Genomic DNA, 27,400 nt, shown 5'->3' with positions numbered 1-27,400 from the left:
CCCACTTATGGAGTTTTCTGAATTCGCCACAGGGCGTTGCTTTCAATTAGATTGCGTTGCTTTACATTTTGACCCTGGTTTTTAAATTGGTTTTGCTGGAACAGGTAATTTTGTTGCTTAACTTTATTAATTCATTTGTAATGGTTTGAAGTTGGTCTGAAGTTGATTCGTCGTATTGAGTTTTAAGGAGTCCTTCTGATAATTTTGAGTTTCAGTGTCTATTTCATCACAGAGTAGTTTTTTGTATGAAGTCCTTCTTATGGTTTTCTAATTCACAATCTCCACTTCAGATTTTTACAGTCGTGCTTGTTTCTACTTGCACGTGAGCTGACCTGAGCTATTTGTAGCTGAACGGTTCCAAATTTTGTGCTGTTTATATATTGATAGATTTGTGAGGATTGCTGACCAGGATGATGAAAAAAGTCATTTTTTGAATCATAATTTCCTGCAGTTTGAAATCCCTTTTCTTCTACCATCAAGTTTTTCAAAAGTCAAGTTATCATATAAAAAAGAAGATGTGGTATGATTGCCAATGAGACAACTATCCACAAAATACCAAAATGACAAAAACATTAACAACTATAGGTCACCGTATGACCTTCAACAAAGAGCATGCCAAAGCCCATACCGCATAGTCAGCTATAAAAGGCCCCGATAAGACAATGTAAAACAATTCAAACGAGAAAACTAACGGACTTATTTATGTAAAAAAAAATAACGAAAAATAAATATGTAACACACAAAAAAACGACAGCAACTGAATTACAGGCTCCTGACTTGGGACAGGCACATACATAAATAATGTGGCGGGGTTAAACATGTTAGTGGGCCCACCCTCCCCCTCCCCCTCCCCCCTGATGTTTGTTTGATCAGTTTAACGTTTCAGGACTTTTTTTCGTCTTGCTTGAAGACTTCTGATAATTGTTATATAGTTTACACCATGTTATAGATCAGTCAAGTTATAACTTTGTTTCAAAACAATGATTTTTTTATTGGTAGTGGACTATGTATTGGCATGCAATGCACGGAATAGGCTTGTTTTAGACAAAAACTATATGTAGAACATAGTCTTGGTAAACTGTAATTTAAGATAGTGTCTTCCTCATATCATTTTTGAATCATATCGTAGACTATAAACTAAAGAATAGAAAGTCCCTGACTATAACTAGACATTCAGAATATTCCGTGATAAGACCGACGAGTCTTTGTGATGATCGCTTGTTGGCTGGTAAGCATGCATTAATTATGCATAGATTATAGTTTGAGGATAGAGTGATTGCTTCAATTTTACTTTTACCATCTTTTAATTTCTATACATTCCAACTCTATGAATCCATGAAATTGGCCATATAAAAATAGAGACCCCTAATTTTCTTTTTCGGAGTTATGATTTTTTAAATTCCGGAAATGTTTTCATATCCGCAACCGATATGGTATGGTTACATCGTAACTTCCTGTGTTCTTTCTTTTCCGGTTTGAAACTCCATCATGGGTATGCCAAAAATAATTAAACACTTAAATCCTACTATATCTCAACCATCGGGAATAAATAGAGACCTAAACTCATTTAGAAATAAAGTCATGTCTGTTTGCAATTTCGATAACACGATTTTGAAAGACATGACGTTTTTTTAAACTTTAAATTACCTGAAGAAACTTGTATCGGTTTACCCTACAGACACGTTTGGTTTGGTTTCATTTTCAAATGTTCAGCGTTCATTGCTAGCATTGACATTATGAACAGAAGAGTTTTAGTTACATCTGTGTACGAAATTGACTCCCTATTTGGTTGAAACTCGTGAATGTTCACTCTGTGACACGAAATTTTTATTCCCATAATAATTATAATATTGAATAGTTTTGTAAATTGTGATTTTGAGTTACTTGAAGGTACGGTACAAAAGTAAGTTCTCACTCAAAAAATGTCTTGTCATTTCAACTAAAATCGATTTTGAATTTTTCAAAAAAATATTAAAAGTTCAACTGTATAGCAAATTTTGAAATATAGATCCCAAAAGATGTAGAAATGTCTGAAGTTTTATTGTTATCGTTGCCGAAATTAGCTTGAAAATTTGCTTTCTTCAGCTTAGAGGCTGTCGAGTCTGTTGTAAGTTGACATTTAGCAGTGCAACCCTTTTTAAAATGAGATGAGCTCTGATGTCCCACGGCCATTGGACCACAGAGGATGGGGAAATTGAAAACTAATTCATGTCGGAAAGTAAAATTTATAGTCAAAATTTCTATGGGAAAGTACATTTTCTAAACAATAAAGATATTATCCACTTGAAAAGTGAATGTTCTCTTATCATTAAACCAGTATAGTAGTTTCCTTTGTTTTATGCATGTACCCATTGTGGATAATGAATGAAAAATTCTAAACCCATAATTGTTATTACTATATAAACATTGCCTTTTATAATAATGTATATTTCTAATGCTTAAATATTTTTGTTTGAACTAGGTATCTCTCGTGATAAATGGCACAAGAGGAGGAAGACTGGAGGTCGTATGACCCAGATGAGAAAAAAGAGGAAGTTTGAATTGGGACGTCCTCCAGCAAACACTAAAGTAAGATATATGTATTGTTACAAAAACACACCATAAACTAAGATTGGGGAGGATCCTCTTGAAAGAGTCCTGGGTGAAAGATATCAGAGGGACATTCAAACTCATAAATTGAAAATAAACCGACAACGCCATGTCTTAAATGAAAAAGATAAATAAACAATAGTACACATGACAGAACATAAAAAACTAAAAAAATAAGCAACACAAACCCCACCAAAAACTAGGGGTGATCTCAAGTACCCTGGAAGGGTTAGTAGATTCTATTCCACATGAGTATTTAAACACCAAAACTGGCATTAATTTTTAATGAATAAAGATATAGAAGATTTACAGATTATTTTTTTTTGGCACAATTCTTCCTCTAGACAGGTTGACTGAAATTATTTTAAGAATAATACCCTGGTCCCATAAATGTGGATATTACCAATTTATGAAGATCTTCTCCATTCTAATGTTAAACTTTACAAAATTTAAAAAAAAATGTTTATTCAATTAGATTATTTGCTATTATACATGAAGAACACATATTGATATTTAAAAAACTATTGAAGCTGAATTCCAGCTGCAGTAATTTCAAATCAAAAAGAACTTGCAAGGTAGCTGCAGAACCTGCCAAAATAAATTATTGGACTCTAAGCAATGGTTACCCAGCTACTATTAAGAAAGTCCAGTAGCCATTATTCAGATCGCACCAAAACATTTTTAAACCACAAGTCGAAAGACAAATATTCCAACAATTGTTGCACACATCTTACTAGTTCGGATTTTTTTTTCTCAAGTCTATAGGATCAATGATATCAATTATAATCCCAAGTTGTTTTCTTTTGTTTTTTCTTAAGGGGTTATATTATGCCTGTTTTTCAGCTTGGAACACAGAGAATACATACTGTAAGAACAATGGGTGGAAATAAGAAATACAGAGCATTACGTTTGGATCAAGGCAACTTCTCATGGGGATCTGAAGGTACAAAATAATCCAAATATATCCTTAGCTTTCTTCATGGCCTTTTACTAGGATGACATCAAATTTAAAATGTCTGTGTGAAAGAGAGCTTTGACAAAAATATTTTCACTTAATGGCTAGTCCAGAATTAAATGTAAGGATGGGGGAAGGGGTTGTGAAAGGCACTTTTTAGCTATTTAAATAACAAAATATTGATTAAATCATAAACCCCCCTCCCCATTCAATTTAATCTTTGGAAAAGTCGTCAAAAGTTTCACCGCTGTTTGGTTGCTGTCTCGATAACTTCCTATAATTTCTATCTTAAGTTCAAATGTCACAATGATGTCAATTATAATCCCAGCTCGCTTCGAGTCAATAGACGATGATGATTATTATTTCTGAGTGACGAGTAATTCACCTTTCAAGAGAGTCAACAAAAATAAGTATTGTATGTTACTGTCACAGCATACCATCAACACGAGAAAAAATGAAGAAGTAAAGAGAGTTTTATGCACCAGTGTCGTCAACTCTTCCAGGAATATTACCCATTTCAAATGTTTTCTTCAGATTTTAAGTGACAGAATCCACTATTTTTATTTTTCTACTCGCATGAACACAAACTCCATCGATTGATAATTTAAACAACTGCCCTGATCCCAGTTGTGTGCAAAATGTGGAATCAGAATTCTTCGAAACCTCATTTTAAAAGATGGCCCCTGTTAATCGGTCACTTTTGATGATTCCCAGTAAGTAATTCTTGATAGTTTGACTACAGTTTCATATGTTTTGCCACTGTTAAGTGTTGTCTCAATAACTTATATTTTTTATTAATTATCTTAAGTTTTAATGTCACAATGATGTCAATTATAATCCCAGCTCGCTTCGAGTCAATAGACGATGATGATTATTATTTCTGAGTGACATGAATGGTCCATTCCAACCAGGTAATCCGAGCAAAAATAAGTGGTGTATGTTACTGAAACAGCATACCATCAACACATGTAAAAACCCAGATATAAAGGAAATTGTCAACTAATTTCTACAGGAATACTATCTATTCAAATGTTTTCTTCAGAATAGGAGAGTTGGAATTATACAGTATAATTTTTCTACTCCCATAACAACAACTCAACCGATTGAAAATTGAAACAATATGCCCTGATCCCAGTCACGTGCAAAATGTTTTTTTTAATTGGAACCTCATTTTAAAGATGGTCTCTCTAGAGTGGTCACCTTTGATAATTCCCACTAACGATTCTTGGAGTCTGGCAGTTTCATATTTATCACCACTGTTAGGTTACTGTCTAACTTATCCATTTATTTCTATCTTAAGTTTAAATATCACAATGATGTCAATTATAATCCCAGCTCGCTTCGAGTCAATAGACGATGATGATTATTATTTCTGAGTGATAAGTAATTCACCTTTCCCAGCAAGTCACAGCTAAAATATGTGGTTTACATCAATGAAACAAGACATTTTAATTCTAAATAGAGTAGATGTGGTTAGAGTGCCAATGAGACAGCTATCCATCCAAGTCGCAATTTGTAAAAGAAAAACCATTATAGGTCAAAGTAAGGAATGCTAATTTCAATATTTTTTTGAGTTTTTGTTTTTCTTGATTACAATTTTCAAACGGTGCAAATGTTCATAGGAAAGTGGAATTTTGTTTGGAAATTAGGAAAGGCCTCAGTTGAGTTCAATATATTTTTACTGTAAATGTTTCATCCCAATAATTTATTTCTTCATTTATTTTATTTCAAGTTTAGATGTCACAATGATGTCAATTATAATCCCAGCTCGCTTCGAGTCAATAGACCAGGGCTTTCCATTGAAATTGAAGTAGAAGGCTCAATTAAAATTATAGGCGGCTGTAACATGCGTTCGGCAAAGCCGGACGCCCACCAAGCTGTAAGCTTGGTGCCTTACGGCAGGGGGTCTGGGGGCCGCTCAAGGCCCCCAGAAGCTCTGGCATAAATAGAGCAAAATCCTGCATTCTCGCAATCTCCTGGCACCTAATTTCATCTTTCAAATGACCATTTTTTTATGTATGAAATTAAAGAAAGAAAAAAAAAAACTCAAAGAAATTTCATTTTTTTTTATGTTAGTTTTTTTATTTTCATTACCTTATGCTTAAAATTCATTTACTTTTAAAGGAGTTTTATTTAAATAATCATCCGGTTTGTTAGAAATCTTGATCAATTTATTTTGCATAACTACGTGGATTTGTAAACAAATTACCCCCCTTTTCTCTCTAAAGACTGTTACGCGTATTTAAATCATACAATTATTTCTCAAGCATTGACAGAAAATTGATATATCCTCTGATTTTCTCTTTTTTTTTTTTTGTAAACTGTTCAATAAGTCGGATGCATTAATCATTTGGAAATGTTATTTATTTGAGGTCGAGTCGACAATATTCTACTTTCGTTTTTGACCTTGATTCTCTGAACACCACGTGGGCTTTGAAAATGAACTTCAAAAGATACTGTTTTCCAGATTCTGAACAATATGATCTACTACACTTTCTTTAATTTGACTAATATTATTCCATAACATAAGATTGTCATCCTATCTGATTGTCTTCACGTTTAATCAAGCCAAAAAAAGCCAACGAGTTAATGACCATCGGAACGTCTCTATTGTTATCATTCAAAGACCACCGGAACGTCTCTCTTGTTATCTTTGAAAAGAAACGATGCATTCTGACTTTAAATAGACAACCAATCAGTGACCTGAATTCATGTGAACTATATTTAGCCCAAGGTAAACACTGACTTTTCATCCTTGTTTATCGTGACCGCGACTTTGCGACAATACGTCCCTCGGCTGCCTGTAAACATTTGAAAAAGATTTTTTTTTTTCTTTTTGAATTTATATTTTTGTCAGTGAAGTAGCCGGCACTTGAAGCCACCGTAAGCGGCGGATTTCCGCCGGCTACCGGCTTCAATGGAAAGCCCTGATAGACTTTGATGATTATTATTTCTGAGTGACGGGAATGATTCCCTTGTTAAGGAAGACTAAAGGAAAAAATATTCATGGTGTACTGAAATGAAACAACATAACACAAACACATAATAACTTTAAAATCAAGACAATTTCATGCAACACTGACTTTTTGGTCAAGATTAATAATTACTTGACAGATGTGTGTAGGAACAATCATAAACTATTAAACAGGCAATGTTTTCACTGTTTTTGTTTTGTTTTTCATGATGTCAATCATGTTTTGAAAAAAGGATTGCCATTTATTTACTGAATAAATAATTTATATGTTTCTCCAATGTGGGGTGCTGCCTCGATAACTCTTGTTATTTCTATCAAGTTTAAATGTCACAATGATGTCAATTATAATCCCAGCTCGCTTCGAGTCAAAAGACGATGATGATTATTATTTCTGAGTGACAAGTATTTCACTTTTCCCAGAGAGTTGGTAGAACTACATGTATGACAGTATGTGTGGTATATCTTAATAACACAGCATATCACCAGCACACACTTGATCCAGAAATCACCAGTATGTTGTGTACCTGTGGAAAAAGATGAGATTAATTTGTCCGGATATCTGATATTCATGTTGTATGTAAATGAAACAACAAACCATCAACATAAAACTAATCCAAACATCAACACAATTTCATGCCACAGTGGCTTTCATGTTAAGATTAATAATTACTAGATAGATGTCCTGTTTCAGCAACCGTGTACATGTACTGTAAAAGACCGTTTTCTCTAGATTTTGTTTTTCATGATACCGATCATGTTTGAAAACTGAGAATGGCCATTCACTGTATGAACGATTTTTTATGTTTCTCCAATGTTGGGTGCTTTCTTGATAACTTGTGTTATCTTGAGTTTAAATGTCACAATGATGTCAATTATAATCCCAGCTCGGTTCGAGTCAATAGACGATGATGATTATTATTTCTGAGTGACAAGTAATTTAACTTTATAATAGAGAGTTGGCAGTCTGCACGGTTTGCCACTAATAAGAAAAATATCCAAATATGGGTTGGTCCGAGTACACAGTTATTTTGTAGTGCATTTCTTTTAGACAATAAATGTAAATAAAAAAAATCCCACCTGCGCTTTCTCAATAAGATTTTTACAGTGTGTTGTACTACTTTTGGGACAAATTATATCAAAATTATAGAAAACTTCATCAGCTCTAACTCAAAATATGGACAATTTTGTGTTAAGGGGGTCTTGAAATATTTTGACAGCTTCAGAAGTGCTAATTTTTTACCTTTTTCAGCTGGACCTAATCACAACTTTACCTAAATATTTATGACCCAAATTTTTTTACAGTGTCATTTCACCCCCCAACTTGCTATATGAGGCATAAAACATGGAGAATTAAATTTAGAAGGGGTATAACAAAAATTGGCAAGTAACACACTGTCCACATTAAGGACTATATTCGTGAACAATGAAAATCAAAGGACGATAACTGTGTACTCGGACCGGTTATCGGATTATTAGGCCAAAAAAAAATATATGTCTGTTTCCTGCTTCCAAGGCCAAAAAATCAGGGTCGGTAGGTCGGGATTTCTTTTTTTTTTTTTTTTTTTTGCACTTCCTGTCAGATTTGCAGTCGGTTATATGTCATGTTTGGTTAGGGTCCTGTACCCCAAAAATGATTTAATCCCTTTAAAGAAGCTTTAATTGAATAATCCTCCAAGTGCTGACATTTTTAAACTCGCTTATTGTGGCACATTTGTGCTGGGAGCAGCCATTTTTTGTTTGGGCATAGTAAAATACGGATCTGGTTCGGACCGGAAACGATTTTTTTCCTGACCGGAACCGATTTTTTTCCGGATTTGAATAAAAAGATTTAGGGTCGGGGGGTTTGAGTTAGGGTCGGTCGGGAAACAGGAAACAGACATATATTTTTTTTTGGCCTTAGTTAAAAAAGTTTTTGGTAGAAATATTCGTGAACAATGAAAATCAAAGGACGATAACTGTGTACTCGGACCTAATAGGATAGAAAAAGTTGACCAATCTTTATAAAACTCTGTATGACACAAGCCTAATATATTATAAGACTGCTTACAAAGTTTCATAGCAATAGGATATATATTATAGACACTATGATTAATTCTATATTCAACTTTACGTGTTAAATTTGGACGTTAAAATTGAGAAATTTCAACTATCAACATTTGGGGCTTTTAAAATTAAAATATTGCAAAAAAATACTTTTACAATGCCTTAATATATAATACATCATGTATTTAAAGCAATAGAGTACTCATTTTATATATCAGACTTAGCATAATTTTTCAAAGGTCAAATTTATATGAGCCTGTGCCTAAAAATGGAGGTTTTCCAATGAAGGGGAGCCTTACATGAAGATGTAATATTTTCCAGCAATTTTAAATTTGTGAAGCTTTTTGATTATAAATGATCCTTACATATGTACTTAATGTACTTTAAATGGAAAGAAAACTTACAAATAACATATCATATCAGTTTAAAAGGGTCTTAGGCCAAGTATGACTAAAAATAATTTAGGGTCAATTTAGGCCGTAGAACATATTTACATTTAAAAATGCATATTGAAGCTATAGGAAATAAAAAATTGTGTCTTTTTTATCATTTCTATACTCAAGTGACATGTTACAATGAATCTGAGCACAAAAAGCCTCTTACATTCAACATTTTGAGCAGACAGTATGGTCTGATACAAAGATTTTTCACTTTTTAGTGAAATACTTGCATGCAATTTTAGTCTCAACAGGCTTATATTTGAACCACATGGTATCCTACAGAGGTAAAGAAAGATATTATGTGAAATGAAACAGGTACAAAAGACAGTGTTAAGTGCTTTTTATACGACCGCAAATTTTGAAAAAATTTTCGTCGTATATTGCTATCACGTTGGCGTCGTCGTCGTCGTCGTCGTCGTCAGTCGTCGTCGTCGTCGTCGTCCGAATACTTTTAGTTTTCGCACTCTAACTTTAGTAAAAGTGAATAGAAATCTATGAAATTTTAACACAAGGTTTATGACCATAAAAGGAAGCCTGGTATTGATTTTGGGAGTTTTGGTCCCAACATTTTAGGAATTAGGGGCCAAAAAGGGCCCAAATAAGCAATTTCTTGGTTTTCGCACTATAACTTTAGTTTAAGTTAATAGAAATCTATGAAATTTTGACACAAGGTTGATGACCACAAAAGAAAGGTTGGGATTGATTTTGGGAGTTTTGGTTTCAACAGTTTAGGAATTAGGGGCCAAAAAAGGGCCCAAATAAGCATTATTCTTAGTTTTCGCACAATAACTTTAGTTAAAGTAAATAGAAATCAATGAAATTTAAACACAATGTTTATGGCCACATAAGGAAGGTTGGTATTGATTTTGGGAGTTTTGGTCCCAACAGTTAAGGAAAAAGGGGCCCAAAGGGTCCAAAATTAAACTTTGTTTGATTTCATCAAAATTGAATAATTGGGGTTCTTTAATATGCCGAATCTAACTGTGTATGTAGGTTCTTAATTTTTGGTCCCGTTTTCAAATTGGTCTACATTAAGGTCCAAAGGGTCCAAAATTAAACTTAGTTTGATTTTAACAAAAATTGAAACCTTGGGGTTCTTTGATATGCTGAATCTAAAAATGTACTTAGATTTTTGATTATTGGCCCAGTTTTCAAGTTGGCCCAAATCGAGGTCCAAAATTAAACATAGTTTGATTTCATCAAAAATTGAATAATTGGGGTTCTTTGATATGCCAAATCTAACTGTGTATGTAGATTCTTAATTTTTGGTCCAGTTTTAAAATTGGTCTAAATTAAAGTGCAAAGGGTCCAAAATTAAACTAAGTTTGATTTTAACAAAAATTAAATTCTTGGGCCTCTTTGATATGCTGAATCTAAACATGTACTTAGATTTTTGATTATGGGCCCAGTTTTCAAGTTGGTCCAAATCAGGATCTAAAATTATTATATTAAGTATTGTGCAATAGCAAGTCTTTTCAATTGCGCACAGTATTGTGCAATGGCAAGAAATATCTAATTTCACAATATTGTGAAATTGCAAATTTTTTTTTAATTAAGAGTTATCTTTCTTTGTCCAGTATAGTAAGCAAGAAATATCTGCAAGAATTTTTTTTAATTGGAGTTATCTTTCTTTGTCCAGAATCAACTTAAATCTTTGTTATATACAATATACAATGTATATTCACTTTTTACTACCAACTGATAAATTTAAATAATCTTTACCATTCAGTGATAACAAGCAGTTTTTTTACATCTTAATATTTTATGATGTATTTAAATGAGTAGTAATTGTTGCAAACTCCATTAGAATATTTTAATTGAAGTTAGTTTTGGAATAAGGGAAAGGGGGATGTGATTAAAAAATTGGGTTCAATTTTTCTCATTTGAAATTTCATAAATAAAAAGAAAATTTCTTCAAACATTTTTTTGAGAGGATTAATATTCAACAGCATAGTGAATTGCTCTTAGAGAAAACAAAAATTTTAAGTTCATTTGAATACATTCATTCTGTGTCAGAAACCTATGCTGTGTCAACTATTTAATCACAATCCAAATTTAGAGCGGAATCCAGCTTGAATGTTGTGTCAATACTTGCCCCAACCGTTCAGGGTTCAACCTCTGCGGTCGTATAAAGCTACGCCCTGCGGAGCATCTGGTTATACAAATTTAGTGAGGTCTTTATTATGGACTTCAACTTTTATGTACCATGCTCCTCACATTTAACTTGATCCAAACAGGGCGTTAGATGAGGGTCATTTATACAACACACTTTGCTCATATTGTCTGAGATAATCTTCTTTTCTGTAAATTAATTCAGAGTTCACAAATGAGTAATACAACTGGATTAAATCATAGAAACACCAAAATTGACACATGAAAACATGTCGGATAGAAAGTCAAAATGCCACTTATGCATCATAATTGAAAAAGCTATGAAATGCTTATTTTGACCATATAATGCCAAAATTGGTCATTTTTGCAGAAATTCTATCAAATAAAAGTTTAAATCCTTTAGTTTTATGCTATTTGACAAATTGACACCATCAAATCATTCAGGGAAGTTGCCAAAGTACAGATTCTATATTTCCTGATTTCACCTCTTAGGTCTGAGTACACAGTTATTTCGTAGTGCATTTCTTTTAGACAATAAATGTAAATAAAAAAAATCCCACCTGCGCTTTCTCAATAACATTTTTACAGTGTGTTGTACTACTTTTGGGACTAATTATATCAAAATTATAGAAAACTTCATCAGCTCTAACTCAAAATATGGACAATTTTGTGTTAAGGGGGTCTTGAAATATTTTGACAGCTTCAAAAGTGCTAATTTTTGACCTTTTTCAGCTGGACCTAATCACTACTTTACCTAAATATTTATGACCCAAATTTTTTTACAGTGTCATTTCACCCCCCCAACTTGCTATATGAGGCATAAAACATGGAGAATTAAATTTAGAAGGGGTATAACAAAAATTGGCAAGTAACACACTGTCCACATTAAGGACTATATTTTCGTGAACAACGAAAATCAAAGGACGATAACTGTGTACTCGGACCGGTTATCAGATTATTAGTTAAAAAAGTTTTTGGTGCAGACTGAGTTGGTAGAAATATGTGTGGTGTACATAAATAAAATGGCATATCACAAGCACAAAAAAAAGTCCAGAAATCAACAGAAAGTCGTGAATTAGTGTTGGCAATTGTTCTAATGTCATCGGTTCAAGATGCATAAATCACTCTAGGGAAAGAAAAAAAAAATAGTCTAAAGGAAAATTAATTATCTATATACAACAATAAAGACTCGAATTATTTTTGTTCTCTGAAAACAAGAAATATAAAATAAAATTTAATCATTTCAGCTATTGCAAGAAAGACCCGTATTATTGATGTTTTATACAATGCCAGTAACAACGAGTTAGTGAGAACTAAAACTCTGGTTAAGAGTGCCGTTGTCTCTATCGATGCTACACCATTCAGACAGTGGTATGAAGCTCACTATGCTAAACCTCTTGGTAGAAAGAAGAATGTTAAACTGGTTGGTATATTGTACAGATGATATTTTCTGATCTCTAAATCATTGTATACTGCACTACTTCAAACAGGGGGACATTTATATTAGTCAATCAGATTTAATCCATGCCTAACATACTGAGCTAGTCTGCACCAAAATCCTTCTGAATACTGTAAATTCAGATATTATCGAGTGCATTTATTATTGCGATTTGGTCATTTCAGACTTTTGATTTTTACAGTTTTGAGAAAAATCCAGTTTATTTCATTTAAAATACAAGTGAGAAAATTTGAATTTTAACTAGGGGTAAATGGCGACAAATTTTACACGGTTTTGAGGGGTTAATGGTGACATAAATTTTACAAGGTTTTGAGTGGTAAATGGTGACGACAGTTTGACGAGAGTTGCAAGTGGTAAGTGGTAACAAATAGTTTGAATTCAGTATCAGTGATGTACTGATGATTAAAACTAACACCATCTTTCGGCTGAGTCCTGATGGATTATTTAATATCTGATGGTACTGTCAAACCTTTGTTCTGACTTATTTTTGTTAAGAAGACCTGTCAAATGAGTGAGCTATTTGAATTGACTACAGTAAAAAAAATTATTAAAGTGTATATTTCTGCAAAGAGGTGGTGGTACTTACCTTTATGATTCTAATTAATATCATGGATATTGTTCCTGTGATTGTGTAATTTCAATTTCAATGAATATACAATAACTTCTTTCAAACCGGACAATATTTAAGATAACTTTTATTTACAATGTTAAAACTGGTACTGTTGCCTTGTTCATGTTCATGGGTTTTATAAGAAGTTATATCATGAATGATGGTTAATTATGTTTTTTGGGTAATCAGTTGTACCGCATGGTTGTATTATTACCGTAGGAAAACACCAGAGATGTCCAAAAATATACGGTGCTCCTATCATTGGAAGAACATTACACATTTGTGTACACACACATGGCGGCAAGGAACATGATCAGAAATCTATTTGACGATATTTAAATGTTTCAAAACGAAGTGAAAAATATTGTGCGCCATGTGGGGCGCTTACATTTGTCACAATGCACCATTTTTGTTTGAGAAGCGATCACTGTTCAAGTGTTCAAAGTGTTAGATGTGATGTATAGTTTTAGCAAGGATTTTTGGGGTTAGATGTGACTTGCAGTTTGACAATAGTTTGAGGTTAAAATGGTGATCTGAAGTGTTACAATGGTTTTAGGGGTCAGTGGTGGTGTATAGTGTAAGGGTTCAAGGGGCAAGATGCGATATAAAGTTTGACGAGGGGTCAATGGATTAGACAACTATTTATCATCACTAAGAAGACACTAATGATTTGTGCTGACAGTAGATTAAATTCAGTATCAGTGATGATTAAAACTAACACCATCTTTCGGCTGAGTCCTGATGGATTAATTTATATCTGATGATACTGTGTGACATAATTGTATAATGTTGAAAAAGTGTTTGAGGTTTAAATGACGTGATCTGTGATAATTGTATAAGTGGTAAATGGTGACATGAACAGTGATGAGGATTGAAGGGTTTAAGTGGTAAGATATGACCAACAGTTAAACTATGGTGGGGTTAAAATGATGATGTGTTAACTGGTTAATAGAGGCAAGGCAAGAAATAGTATGACAAGGGTTGGCATCAGTTCGACATTGATTCCAGGAAAAAGGTAGCACCCCCAAAAAATAAACTGATAAACAGTTGATTCAGTATCAGTGATGATTAAAACTAACACCATCTTTCGGCTGAGTCCTGATGGATCATTTTATATCTGATGATACTGTGTGAGTAACTTAAGGAAAGTGTTTGAGGTTTAAATAATGACATAACAATGGACAGTCTTGAGATTTAAATAGTGGCAAGACATGTAACAGGGGTGTAAGTGGTGACAAGTTTAACAAGTGTTTGTGGTTTAAATGGTGGCAGATTGACAAAAGTTGCAAAAGTTTAACAGGAACACCTCTGATATGAAATTTAGTGTTACAATGGTTATAGAGATAAGTTCTGACAAATGATTCCAAAAATAAGGTGCATAAAAAAAAAACCCAGTTTGAATCCAGTATCAATGATGATTAAAACTAACACCATCTTTCGGCTGAGTCCTGATGGATTAATTAATATCTGATGGTACAGTAAAAACATTGTCCTGACTTGTTTTAAAACCAATTCCTTAAATAAATCAGGACATTTGGTGTCTGTAAATGAATTAAACCATTTCACATAAACTGAATATAGTTAAGAGTTAAGCAGACTTGTCATATGCTATACAAACTCAGAACCAAGTGTAAATGCACAATGAATGAATTAATATTTAAGATAACTTTTATTTACAATGTTAAAACTGGTACTGTTGCCTTGTTCATGTTCATGGGTTTTATAAGAAGTTATATCATGAATGATGGTTAATTATGTTTTTTGGGTAATCAGTTGTACCGCATGGTTGTATTATTACCGTAGGAAAACACCAGAGATGTCCAAAAATATACGGTGCTCCTATCATTGGAAGAACATTACACATTTGTGTACACACACATGGCGGCAAGGAACATGATCAGAAATCCATTTGACGATATTTAAATGTTTATATTTCCTCGGATGTATATATGAAGATTTTGCATACAAAAAGCAAATAAGTAATTATCTACACAATAAACAAAGTATCATACGTTTTGATATACATGTAAAGGACAATGAGAAACACACAATACACAAATTTTTTTTCTATCAATGTCTATTCAAATTCAAAATTAAATCTGTTCAAATAATAAATGTCTGAATTTCTAAAACATGGGGTAAACATGGTTTGCTATGTAATACATCATTCTAGACCAGACTGTAGGATGAGATCGTAAACTGCATCATTAACAGCTCCTAAAATCTTGTACCTATGAACAATGTCTATTCGGTCATACAGTACATGTATTTCTTATTTTTGTGAACTTTTTACTATTTCAGACAGAACAAGAAGAAGGTGTTCTTAACAAATTAGACAAAGCCTCCAAGAAACTTGTGAAGAAATACCAGGAAAGACAAAAGATTGCTAAAGTAGAGCAAGGCTTGGATGAACAGTTCAGTGCTAGTCGAGTTATGGGTAGGTACAAATGTAGTATACATTTATTTTACATTAAGAGGATTCATATCTGGAAGAACATTGTTGTCAAGATAGGAGGGGAATTTCAAATGGTGGCCTAGCCAAAAAAAATTGTTGCCCAGTGACGTTTGGTATTGTCGAGAAAAGGTGTGGAGAAAATTTTGGGCAAAGCTCAATTTAATGACTAAGGACTAATGTGCATGATGCACAATGCATATTTTTTTCAAAATTATACAAATCAAATTTAAGATTTTTGAGTTGCGTCCCTTTATAAAGTTGTATGCCAGTAGGGTTTTTATACGACTGCAAATTTTGAAAAAAATTTCGTCATATATTGCTATCACGTTGGCGTCCTCGTCCGAATACTTTTAGTTTTCGCACTCCAACTTTAGTAAAGGTGAATAGAAATCTATGAAATTTTAACACAAGGTTTATGACCATAAAAGGAAGGTTGGTATTGATTTTGGGAGTTTTGGTCCCACCATTTTAGGAATTGGGGGCCAAAAAGGGCCCAAATAAGCATTTTCTTGGTTTTCGCACTATAACTTTAGTTTAAGTTAATAGAAATCTATGAAATTTTGACACAAGGTTTATGACGACAAAAGAAAGGTTGGGATTGATTTTGGGAGTTATGGTTTCAACAGTTTAGGAATTAGGGGCCAAAAAAGGGCCCAAATAAGCATTATTCTTGGTTTTCGCACAATAACTTTAGTTTAAGTAAATAGTAATCAATGAAATTTAAACTCAATGTTTATGACCACAAAAGGAAGATTGGTATTGATTTTGGGAGTTTAGGTCCCAACAGTTTAGGAATACGGGGCCAAAAAGGGACCCAAATAAGCATTTTTCTTGGTTTTCGCACCATAACATTAGCAGGCCTCTACATTATCATTTTTTCTCACTTGTCCCTTCGGACAAGTTGCAAGAAAATCAACTTGTCCGAACTCATAACTCACTTGTCCGAATTTATAATTGAAAATTCTCCATATTGATTATACATGTTTAAAATATGCAACATTATAATAACACTTGCCCTTTGATTGTACCTAATAAAGATCAATAAGGGAGCATTTTGTTATGTTATATGAATACTACATCAAAATTCATTTTATTATTTCAGACTGAAGGCTTATTTGCAAGACTGAGCTCTCTAACACATTGTCACTATCATGTGTCGTTCATTAAATCATATCTCTTCCCATACCACTAGGTTCTCCTATTCATGGACCTATATTCATTCTGAAGTGGTGGTATGGTTTAAATATACCTGGCACCTTGTTTGCGAATAAACCTTTTTAATTTATTGATGGTGCCAAACAAGATTTTACAATTTGTCTTGATTTTTACATACATTGATATATGATCATGAAGTACATGTACATAAAACATTTTAGTAAAAAATCTGCCTTTTTAGATTTTATCTAATTTTTCCATCTTAACTTATTATTTTAACATATAGATCTTATTAAATAATACCTTTTTTAATTTAATGTTATGCATAAAAGCAAAATCAAATGATACATTCTTTAATTTAAAATGTTAAAGTTAAGGTAAAACTCCATATCATGCATATGGAGGTGCTCCTAATTCAAGAGGCTTATACTAAGAAGAAACATTTACATTTGGTTTCCTTCCCCTTACTTATTTTCCCCTGGTCAATGGCTGCCAGCATGTTCAAATACGTTCAATCAGAGACATAATATACAAGTTTATGTGTCTCTGATTCAATCAATGAATATTTATTTCATTTTGTATGATCAATAAAACAATCATTAATATTTTTAGGAATGTATAAGTCTTGAATTTGATCTATTAACATCTGACATCGATTTTTTCACTTGTCCCATCGGACAAGTAGTATGATGAATCTACTTGCCCGACACCTATTTCCACTTGTCCCGGACAATCGGACAATCGGTAATGTCGAGCCCTGATTAGTATAAGTAAGTAAGTAGTAAGTAAATTATTTATTATAGTGACATGTGTAAATTATGTACAGATTATAAACATATAATATATGATATATAGTAATACACCCGGCCCAATGGACCTATAAGTCACCTCAAATAAAGTAAAACAATTATATCACGTTCTAATCGTTCGTTGACGTAAGTAAATTTCAAAAATATATAGACATAAAAATATTTGTAAATTTAAGCTTTAAATATGTAAAAAAATTAAGTGTTATATAACAACTGACGTCTGATATGAAATGCACGAACTATATATTTTGCTAATTTTCTTATGTGGAAAGACATTAAAAAGTTCAATTTGTCAGCATGATTCAAATCTGTGAAATTTTCCTCAATTAAAAGTTTACCAAAAAAGTTAACTCGACATTCAATATACAATGGACAATCAAACATAAAATGGAACTCAGTTTCAGTTTCTTGATTTTTACAAAATATACATAGTCTTTCTTCTACACTTTCGTTTGAGTATCTACCAGTTTCCACTCTTAATGGTAAAATTCCACTTCTAAATTGCGCTAAGTGTGACCGCTCAATTTTACTCAAGTTCAAATTCACATAATTTTCAGTTTCAAAGACTGTTTTAAAGTTCCTATATGTTCGTAATTTTGAAACGTCTTGAACGGAATTCCTCCAGATATCTGAATACAGACGAAAAATGTTAGTTTCAACCAAAGATAAATCGACCTCTGATTTCAGTTCGTAAAAATGTCCTAGTTCAAGCTGGTCTAGTATATCCTTTACTTCACTACACCAGTTACTTTTACAACGATCATAGTCAATATTGAATGCTAATTTGGTGATGCGGTTGTTGTCAAATCGAATGAGTCTATTCCAGTATCTCACCATATTGATCCAACGCCGATACTGACTCGGGATCCAGCCGATATCTCCGTGTATAGCAAGGATAGGTGCAAATCTGTGTACTCCTAAATAGTAACGAATAGCCCTATTCTGAATATTGTCTATTGACTGATATTTTCGGTATCCCCATACACCAGACGAGTAATCAAGTATAGGAACAATACATGAGTTGAATAATTTTTCATATGATTTATATCCAAAGTCCTTAATATTATGGATTTTAGCAATTATATTCCCAAGTGCTCGTCCGCCACTTTTCGCAAGAAGATGCACATTTGACAAAAAACTGCCGTTGTAGCTAAATGTTATACCTAAGTATTTGTACTCGTTAACTAATTCCAACTGGTTCCTGCCCACGGTGAAATTAAACTCAGTTTGTTTCGATTTCCCTTTCCTAAAATGAATACATTTCGACTTTTCAGTGTTAATCAATACTCGCCATCGCTTACACCATTGGTGAAGTTTATCTAACATACATTGAAGGTCCAATTCCGATTTCGCTAATATGGCTATGTCGTCCGCATACAATAAAACTGACAATTTTCTACTATCTAAATCTATTCCTACGTTTAAATCGTTCAATTCCTTTACTAGATCATTGATAAATATAAGTAAATAGAAATCTATGAAATTTAAACACAAGGTTTATGACCATAAAAGGAAGGTTGGTATTGATTTTGGGAGTTTTGGTCCCAACAGTTTAGGAAAAAGGGGCCCAAAGGGTCCAAAATTAAACTTTGTTTGATTTCATCAAAATTGAATAATTGGGGTTCTTTGATATGCCGAATCTAACTGTGTATGTAGATTCTTAACTTTTGGTCATGTTTTCAAATTGGTCTACATTAAGGTCCAAAGGGTCCAAAATTAAACTTAGTTTGATTTTGACAAAAAATGAATCGGTTGGGTTCTTTGATATGTTGAATCTTAAAATGGACTTAGATTCTTGATTATTGGCCCAGTTTTCAAGTTGGTCCAAATCTGGGTCCAAAATTAAACTTTATTTGATTTCATCAAAAATTGAATAAATGGGGTTCTTTGATATGCCAAATCTAACTGTGTATGTAGATTCTTCATTTTTGGTCCCATTTTCAAATTGGCCTACATGAAGGTCCAAAGGGTCTAAAATGAAACTAAGTTTGATTTTAACAAAAAATAAATTCTTGGGCCTCTTTGATATGCTGAATCTAAACATGTACTTAGATTTTTGATTATGGGCCCAGTTTTCAGGTTCTTCCAAATCAGAATCTAAAATTATTATATTAAGTATTGTGCAATAGCAAGTCTTTTCAATTGCACAGTATTGTGAAATAGCAATTTTTTTTTAAATTAGAGTTATCTTTATTTGTCCAGAATAATAAGCAAGAAATATTTTTTTTAATTGGAGTTATCTTTCTTTGTCCAGAATCAACTTAAATCTTTGTTATATACAATATACAATGTATATTCACTTTTTACTACCAACTGATAAATTTAAATAATCTTTACCATTCAGTGATAACAAGCAGTTTTTTTACATCTTAATATTTTATGATGTATTTAAATGAGTAGATATTGTTGCAAACTCCATTAGAATATTTTAATTGAGATTAGTTTTGGAATAAGGGAAAGGGGGATGTGATTAAAAAATTGTGTTCAATTTTTCTCATTTGAAATTTCATAAATAAAAGGAAAATTCTTCAAACATTTTTTTGAGAGGATTAATATTCAACAGCATAGTGAATTGCTCTAAGAGAAAACAAAAATTTTAAGTTCATTAGAACACATTCATTCTGTGTCAGAAACCTATGCTGTGTCAACTATTTAATTACAATCCAAATTTAGAGCTGAATCCAGCTTGAATGTTGTGTCCATACTTGCCCCAACCGTTCAGGGTTCAACCTCTGCGGTCGTATAAAGCTACGCCCTGCGGAGCATCTGGTTGGAATGTTAACATGCTTCACATCAGTACTAAGTGATGATAAATTCTAAACCTAGAAAGTGGTGCTAAACGTCGTCTTGACTATAGCATAACCACTTTCTGTGACTTGGTTGTCATAGTTACACTGATAGTACGGATACATTTTCATTTAGTATCAGCAAAAATGTATGCACTTGGGATCAAAGTTTATATATGACCCCTTTAGATGAAAAGAAATAGAAAGGTAAAAAAAAGTGAAATGTTTAAATATTTTGTATGCCCAAGCTGTAAGTTTTACCCTTATCAGACTGTACATCCCAAAGTTGGTTTCCTTTCTTTCACTTAAGTTTGCTTCAACCAAATGTTATGAAACTTATAACACAATACTTATTGCCTCAAAACTCCTGATCAAGTAAAAATTTTGGTTAACGTCACTTTTAGCAGGGGCATGTGTTAGCACATAAATGGCCTATGAGGAGTGTTAGCACATAAATGGCCTATGAGGAATTGCAACTGTAGTTTGATCAAATTTCCAAATTTTAGGCCAGTCAAAGTTTTAAATTAACTAAGTATTATTTAAGATAAATAAAATGTCGGAGAAATTGTATATATGAGTATTTGTCAGATATCCTGTGGAAGGGTCAATGTTGGTGAAGTCTGTTCTCTCCAGGCACTCTAGCTTCCTGTAAAATAACTTATTTGCAGAGAATCAGTTCATAGTACCAGATTTTGGATGTTTTTATTTCTAATTTATGGCTATAAATGATGATGACTACTTTGACCCAAGGGAGATGTGCTGTAGTCGTTCTGACACCAGCGTAACTTCTCCCAATGTTTTTTGTCATAGTTACTCTGATATTAATGCCAAAGATTTTCTGTGCTCTTTAGGTTACACTTAATATTAAAATGTTTGAGGTTAATGTTAATTAATGTGCGACATTTTATTTCTTCTCGACATGAAAAGGGAGACCAAAGGGCAAGGATGCAAGGCACAACTTAAGCAGAGGGAAACTGCATAAATTATCAGCTGTTCTGACTGTTTATCATCGACTCTTCTTTGTTAACAATTGATTTGATTTTAATGATTCTTAAGAAAATCTAATCTGGAGTTACATTAAATTTTCTTGCCCAATCTGACACATATTATGACTTAGGGGTGTCCAAATAATCACATATTGGTAATCACAATTTTTTTGCCAATATAGTCGCATAATCATTATTTATTTTGAAAGAAAATAATCAAATATTTGGTCTCTTAATCTAATCACTATAAAAACAACCATATGATAAAAAATCAGAAGCTTGCCAGCAAGTCAAGGTTGTTAAACACCATCTTTTCATCAAATTTTGACAAACCTGACTACCTTATATGGTTTTCACGACCAAAAGAGCTGTGAACCTTTATAAAATAAATGTCACAATGATGTAATTTATAATCCCAGCTCGCTTCGAGTCAATAGACGATGATGATTATTATTTCTGAGTGACATATAATACAGTTCATTTTATGACCACCAGAAACAGTGATGTTGTTTGCCTTAAATTCCTTCAGAAATACAGCTTTTTCCCCACGAGAAAATTTCCAATTACTTCGGGGAAAAAATGGCAATAATTCCTCCCAATACACCTAAAACTCCCCTATTCATATTCATGTTATAATTTTGATATTATGAAAGTGCTTTTGAGATCAGGGTTTCTGATTAGAATCATCACGGTGTTTGTAACACATGTGGTTTTCAATGTTATTAAGTAACATCAGGGTTTCCATTTCTTTCTCCTTCCCAAAAAGTAGCTTTCAGGCTGAAAATGTCTTGGCAACCAAAATATACATGAAAAGACGGCAAAGGTCAACAAAAAACTTCGATGTGTAATAAAAACTTCCCAATTACAATAAAAAAAATATGCATTTTTCCCGAATAAAAACAGTAAAGCTAGTTTTGATAAAAAAAAAAAAAAAAGACATTAATATTACTGAGATACAACTTTTAATTTATTTTTGTCTTGGTCAACTGGTCATTTAGGATCCATCCTTCCAGTCTTGAATTGGTATGGTATGTACAATTCATGTGACTCATAAAATTTATGTCAACAAATTATTTTTCAAAAAGGATTAACTATATGGAAAATTATATTTCATCCCTCTTGTACATACAAAAACTTTCTAGATTTTTTTGTCAACAATGCCTTTACAAGTTAAACCAGATGCTCCGCAGGGCGCAGCTTTATACGACCGCAGAGGTTGAACCCTGAACGGTTGGGGTGCAAGTATGGACACAACATTCAAGCTGGATTCAGCTCTAAATTTGGATTGTGATTAAATAGTTGACACAGCATAGGTTTCTAACACAGAATGAATGTGTTCTAATGAACTTAAAATTTTTGTTTTCTCTTAGAGCAATTCACTATGCTGTTGAATGTTAATCCTCTCATAAAAATGTTTGAAGAAATTTTCTTTTTATTTATGAAATTTCAAATGAGATAAATTTTAATCACATCCCCCTTTCCCTTATTTCAAAACTAATCTCAATTAAAATATTCTAATGGAGTTTGCAACAATAACTACTCATTTAAATACATCATAAAATATTAAGATGTAAAAAAACTGCTTGTTATCACTGAATGGTAAAGATTATTTAAATTTATCAGTTGGTAGTAAAAAGTGAATATACATTGTATATTGTATATAACAAAGATTTAAGTTGATTCTGGACAAAGAAAGATAACTCCAATTAAAAAAAATTCTTGCAATAAGATATTTCTTGCTTACTATTCTGAACAAAGAAAGATAACTCTAATTGAAAAAAAATTTGCTATTTCACAATATTGTGAAATTAGATATTTCTTGCCATTGCACAATACTGTGCAATTGAAAAGACTTGCTATTGCACAATACTTAATATAATAATTTTAGATCCTGATTTGGACCAACTTGAAAACTGGGCCCATAATAAAAAAAACTAAGTACATGTTTAGATTCAGCATATCAAAGAGGCCCAAGAATTTAATTTTTGTTAAAATCAAACTTAGTTTAATTTTGGACCCTTTGGACATTAATGTAGGCCAATTTGAAAACGGGACCACAAATGGAAGAATCTACATACACAGTTAGATTTGGCATATCAAAGAACCCCATTTATTCAATTTTTTATGAAATCAAATAAAGTTTAATTTTGGACCCAGATTTGGACCAACTTGAAAACTGGACCAATAATCAAGAATCTAAGTACATTTTTAGATTCAACATATCAAAGAACCCAACCGATTAATTTTTTGTCAAAATCAAACTAAGTTTAATTTTGGACCCTTTGGACCTTAATGTAGACCAATTTGAAAAAGGGACTAAAAGTTAAGAATCTACATACACAGTTAGATTCGGCATATCAAAGAACCCCAATTATTCAATTTTGATGAAATCAAACAAAGTTTAATTTTGGACGGGCCCCTTTTTCCTAAACTGTTGGGACCAAAACTCCCAAAATCACTACCAACCTTCCTTTTATGGTCATAAACCTTGTGTTTAAATTTCATAGATTTCTATTTACTTATACTAACGTTATGGTGCGAAAACCAAGAAAATGCTTATTTGGGTCCCTTTTTGGCCCCTAATTCCTAAACTGTTGGGACCTAAACTCCCAAAATCAATACCAATCTTCCTTTTGTGGTCATAAACATTGTGTTTAAATTTCATTGATTTCTATTAACTTAAACTAAAGTTATTGTGCGAAAACCCAGAATAATGCTTATTTGGGCCCTTTTTTGGCCCCTAATTCCTAAACTGTTGAAACCAAAACTCCCAAAATCAATCCCAACCTTTCTTTTGTGGTCATAAACCTTGTGTCAAAATTTCATAGATTTCTATTTAACTTAAACTAAAGTTATAGTGCGAAAACCAAGAAAATGCTTATTTGGGCCCTTTTTGGCCCCTAATTCCTAAAATGGTGGGACCAAAACTCCCAAAATCCATACCAAGCTTCCTTTTATGGTCATAAACCTTGTGTTAAAATTTCATAGATTTCTATTCACTTTTACTAAAGTTAGTGCGAAAACTAAAAGTATTCGGACGACGACGCCAACGTGATAGCAATATACGACGAAATTTTTTTCAAAATTTGCGGTCGTATAAAAATCAGTACCAATCAAATAATTTTCAAAGAGGTATGATCTTGATTTCATAGTTTATCATATGGAATTTCCATTATAAGCACTATTGTATGTACAACTCTATATAAAAGTTCTGTAATGGTAGTGCTGACAAAAAGTGTACCAATTTTATTCTTTATTTAATGTCACAATGATGTCAATTATAATCCCAGCTCGCTTCGAGTCAATAGACGATGATGATTATTATTTCTGAGTGACTTTATAATGGTTAAGTTAAAATTGAGAAGATTTGAACAACATTTTATCAGCTGATTTGGGCCCCACTAAATATTTTGGTGAAATGAAGTGCTTCAACCTGATATGATATGAACTTAACATTTACATAGAAAAATAAAAATTAAATTATTTAAATGTAGACAAAGAAAAACTTGAATTAAGTAGTGGTTAATAATTTCAAATGTGCATTTAAATTCTAGTTCATGTAATTCTCTCCATAGAGTTTGAATTCCCTTTCTTAATTTCCAAGATGGATTGGGAGGAGTCGGGGGGGGGGGGGGGGGGTCATGGAGTTCTTCATCTCTAAGTTACTATTTGGTCTTCTTCATTCCACATACTTGAATGGATTTATTTCTTCTGTAAAAGTCACAATGATGTCAATTATAATCCCAGCTCGCTTCGAGTCAATAGACGATGATGATTATTATTTCTGAGTGACGCAAATTAACACAATGCTTGATAAATATTTTTTGGAAAGATTAGAACTTGTTCTAAATCTTTACTTAGGCACCACCCTTCCTAACAGCAGGACAGGTTAGCTACTGTTACTAAATGTATTCACACTAAAATATAGTTCCCTATGGTTCTCATGAATGTGCACATAATACACAAATAAACTGAAAAAACTGGGTATATTATTGGAGCAGTTCATTCAAGAATGCATTTTATTAAGGTGTGTTGATGTGCAGGCTTTTTTATAAACATTTTGATTGAGGTAACTGGGTATTGATTCCACTAGTATGATTGACAACTGTCATTATCACTAAACAATCAGAGACAAGGTGGACCTTTAATTAGAATGCCCCACCTCCTTAACTGCCAATCAAATTGACCACATTACCTATCAACCTCAGTCTTACATAATTATACAGACCATTCAACACACATCTAATTCTTAATACACAAGCATTTGACCTCATAATATAATACACAAATGTGTATATAAGATGTTTGATATTGATAAGGATGATAGATTTATTTATTGCCAATTACTTTTGATCTACATTACATAAAGTTATTCTGTAAATTATATCTGAAAGATAAATGACTAATGGATTAACAAGATCTTAAAAAAATGAAATATGAATATAAATATGAATATATAAAAGGTATTCAAGTATGGCCTATAACTTACTTGATAATTTTCCAATAATCATCTGTAATTAATCAACAATTTAGATTAGTTCACTTTTTTTATCAGGAATTGGCTTGAAACAGTTTTAAAACTTATAATAATTATTACAAACCATTGTTTATTAGTTTATTTCCCATCTATCATTGTCTATTTTAGTCATTTGAATTTTTATTAGAAGTAAATATATATTTTTGCAATCAAGAAAGAATCCACATTTCAATAATATAAGTTTTTTAATTGGTTTTTGTTGAAAAATAAAATTGAAAATGCCCTGTGTTGAAAAATACTTAAAAATTTGATCAAAAGGCACTCTAAAACTTTTGATTTTCAATGCCATATAACCTCTGTTTCAACTTACAAAATGCCCCAAAACAACATTTTTAGAATATATTTGTTGGCACTTTAAAGCTTTTAGCTGTATGGCTTACAAGGATAGTTGATAACAATTACTAGAAGAATTTTTGCATTTTTTTGTTTTTTTAAAACATGTTCTGAACTGGCAACATAATTTCGATTAGATATATATTAACTGCAGTTTAAATAAAATTGTGCAAATTTAGAGACTCATATTATTTAATTTGAGCTCATTTTATCTTCATACTGGAAAAGCAAATTTCCTTCTAAAGACCTGCTGTAAATGTAATTTTCAGCAACAGTGCTCTATAAATGTTCATTTTCTCCCACCATACCTTAATATGAAATAATTCAAACTACTGTTCTAATCTTTCCATGAGTGATATCCATCACTTTGATTCTCTTTTCTCCTTCGAAATTCTATTTTCAAATTCTATTATTTTACCATCATTTTAACTGTCAGAATTATCATTGATGTGGTCATAACTAAAAAAAATCTGTTCGCAAAACTTTTTTTTTCTCAGATACTTAGGCTTTTCTACCTCAGGAATAGATTACCTTAGCTATATTTGGCCAAACTTTCAGGAGTTTTGTCCTAAATGCTCCTGAACATCGTACTTTATTTGGCTTTTTAAACTTGATTTATTTGAGAGTCACTTTTGTAGAAGAAATACAAGTCTGGTGCAAATTCAAAATTACTATCCTGGTGTAAACTCTGATGACAGCCTTCAAACTTTGGTCCACAAGCCAGAAGCTCAATTTTAAAAACTTTTCAGTTGGAATCTGCTAAGAAGAATTTTTCAAACCTAAAAGCAATTTTACAAGCCAATGCCGTAGGACTTATGGTTTAAGTGTGAAGATGTGAGTTTATTTAGAAAAAAGATTAAAAAAATATGTAGACTTTATTTCTTATGATAATATTTAATACTGGTATCTATATGTCATAATGATGAGTTTATGTATGTAGTTTCAAAGTTTAGGACAGAAATACTAAGAACTTGCCTTTCTTTATTTTTTAGCCAAGCTTTCCTCTCGACCAGGGAAATGTGGAAGGGCTGATGGCTACATCCTAGAAGGAAAAGAACTTGAATTCTACATGAAAAAGATCAAGACCAAGAAAGGCAAATAAACTGTGATGTGTCTGCAGAAATAAAAAAAAATATGATGAAGAATTGATTTTATTT

The 27,400-nt window shown here is 32.3% G+C and overlaps 1 protein-coding gene and 3 non-coding genes across 4 annotated transcripts; all 4 read left to right on the top strand.

Moving 5' to 3' along the window:
- Positions 1-1,410: 1,410 nt before the first annotated feature.
- Positions 1,411-27,388, top strand: LOC134690682 (small ribosomal subunit protein eS8-like). The gene is made up of 6 exons (XM_063550679.1): positions 1,411-1,492; positions 2,462-2,568; positions 3,433-3,532; positions 12,361-12,536; positions 15,484-15,619; positions 27,236-27,388. Exons 1-6 carry the CDS (start codon positions 1,489-1,491, stop codon positions 27,343-27,345), a joined length of 633 nt encoding a protein of 210 aa, XP_063406749.1. The 5' UTR covers positions 1,411-1,488; the 3' UTR covers positions 27,346-27,388.
- LOC134691726 (small nucleolar RNA SNORD51) lies at positions 13,876-13,951 on the top strand. Its single transcript, XR_010102192.1, has one exon. It is a non-coding gene; the product is annotated as a small nucleolar RNA SNORD51 (small nucleolar RNA).
- LOC134691727 (small nucleolar RNA SNORD51) lies at positions 14,236-14,311 on the top strand. The gene has a single exon (XR_010102193.1). It is a non-coding gene; the product is annotated as a small nucleolar RNA SNORD51 (small nucleolar RNA).
- Positions 14,586-14,661, top strand: LOC134691728 (small nucleolar RNA SNORD51). The gene has a single exon (XR_010102194.1). It is a non-coding gene; the product is annotated as a small nucleolar RNA SNORD51 (small nucleolar RNA).
- Positions 27,389-27,400: the final 12 nt, after the last annotated feature.

The sequence above is a fragment of the Mytilus trossulus genome, chromosome 11, assembly GCF_036588685.1.
Source record: "Mytilus trossulus isolate FHL-02 chromosome 11, PNRI_Mtr1.1.1.hap1, whole genome shotgun sequence".
Lineage (NCBI taxonomy): Eukaryota > Metazoa > Mollusca > Bivalvia > Mytilida > Mytilidae > Mytilus > Mytilus trossulus.
The sequence above is the reverse complement of the archived record's forward strand: the minus strand, read 5'-3'. Positions and strand labels throughout refer to the sequence as shown.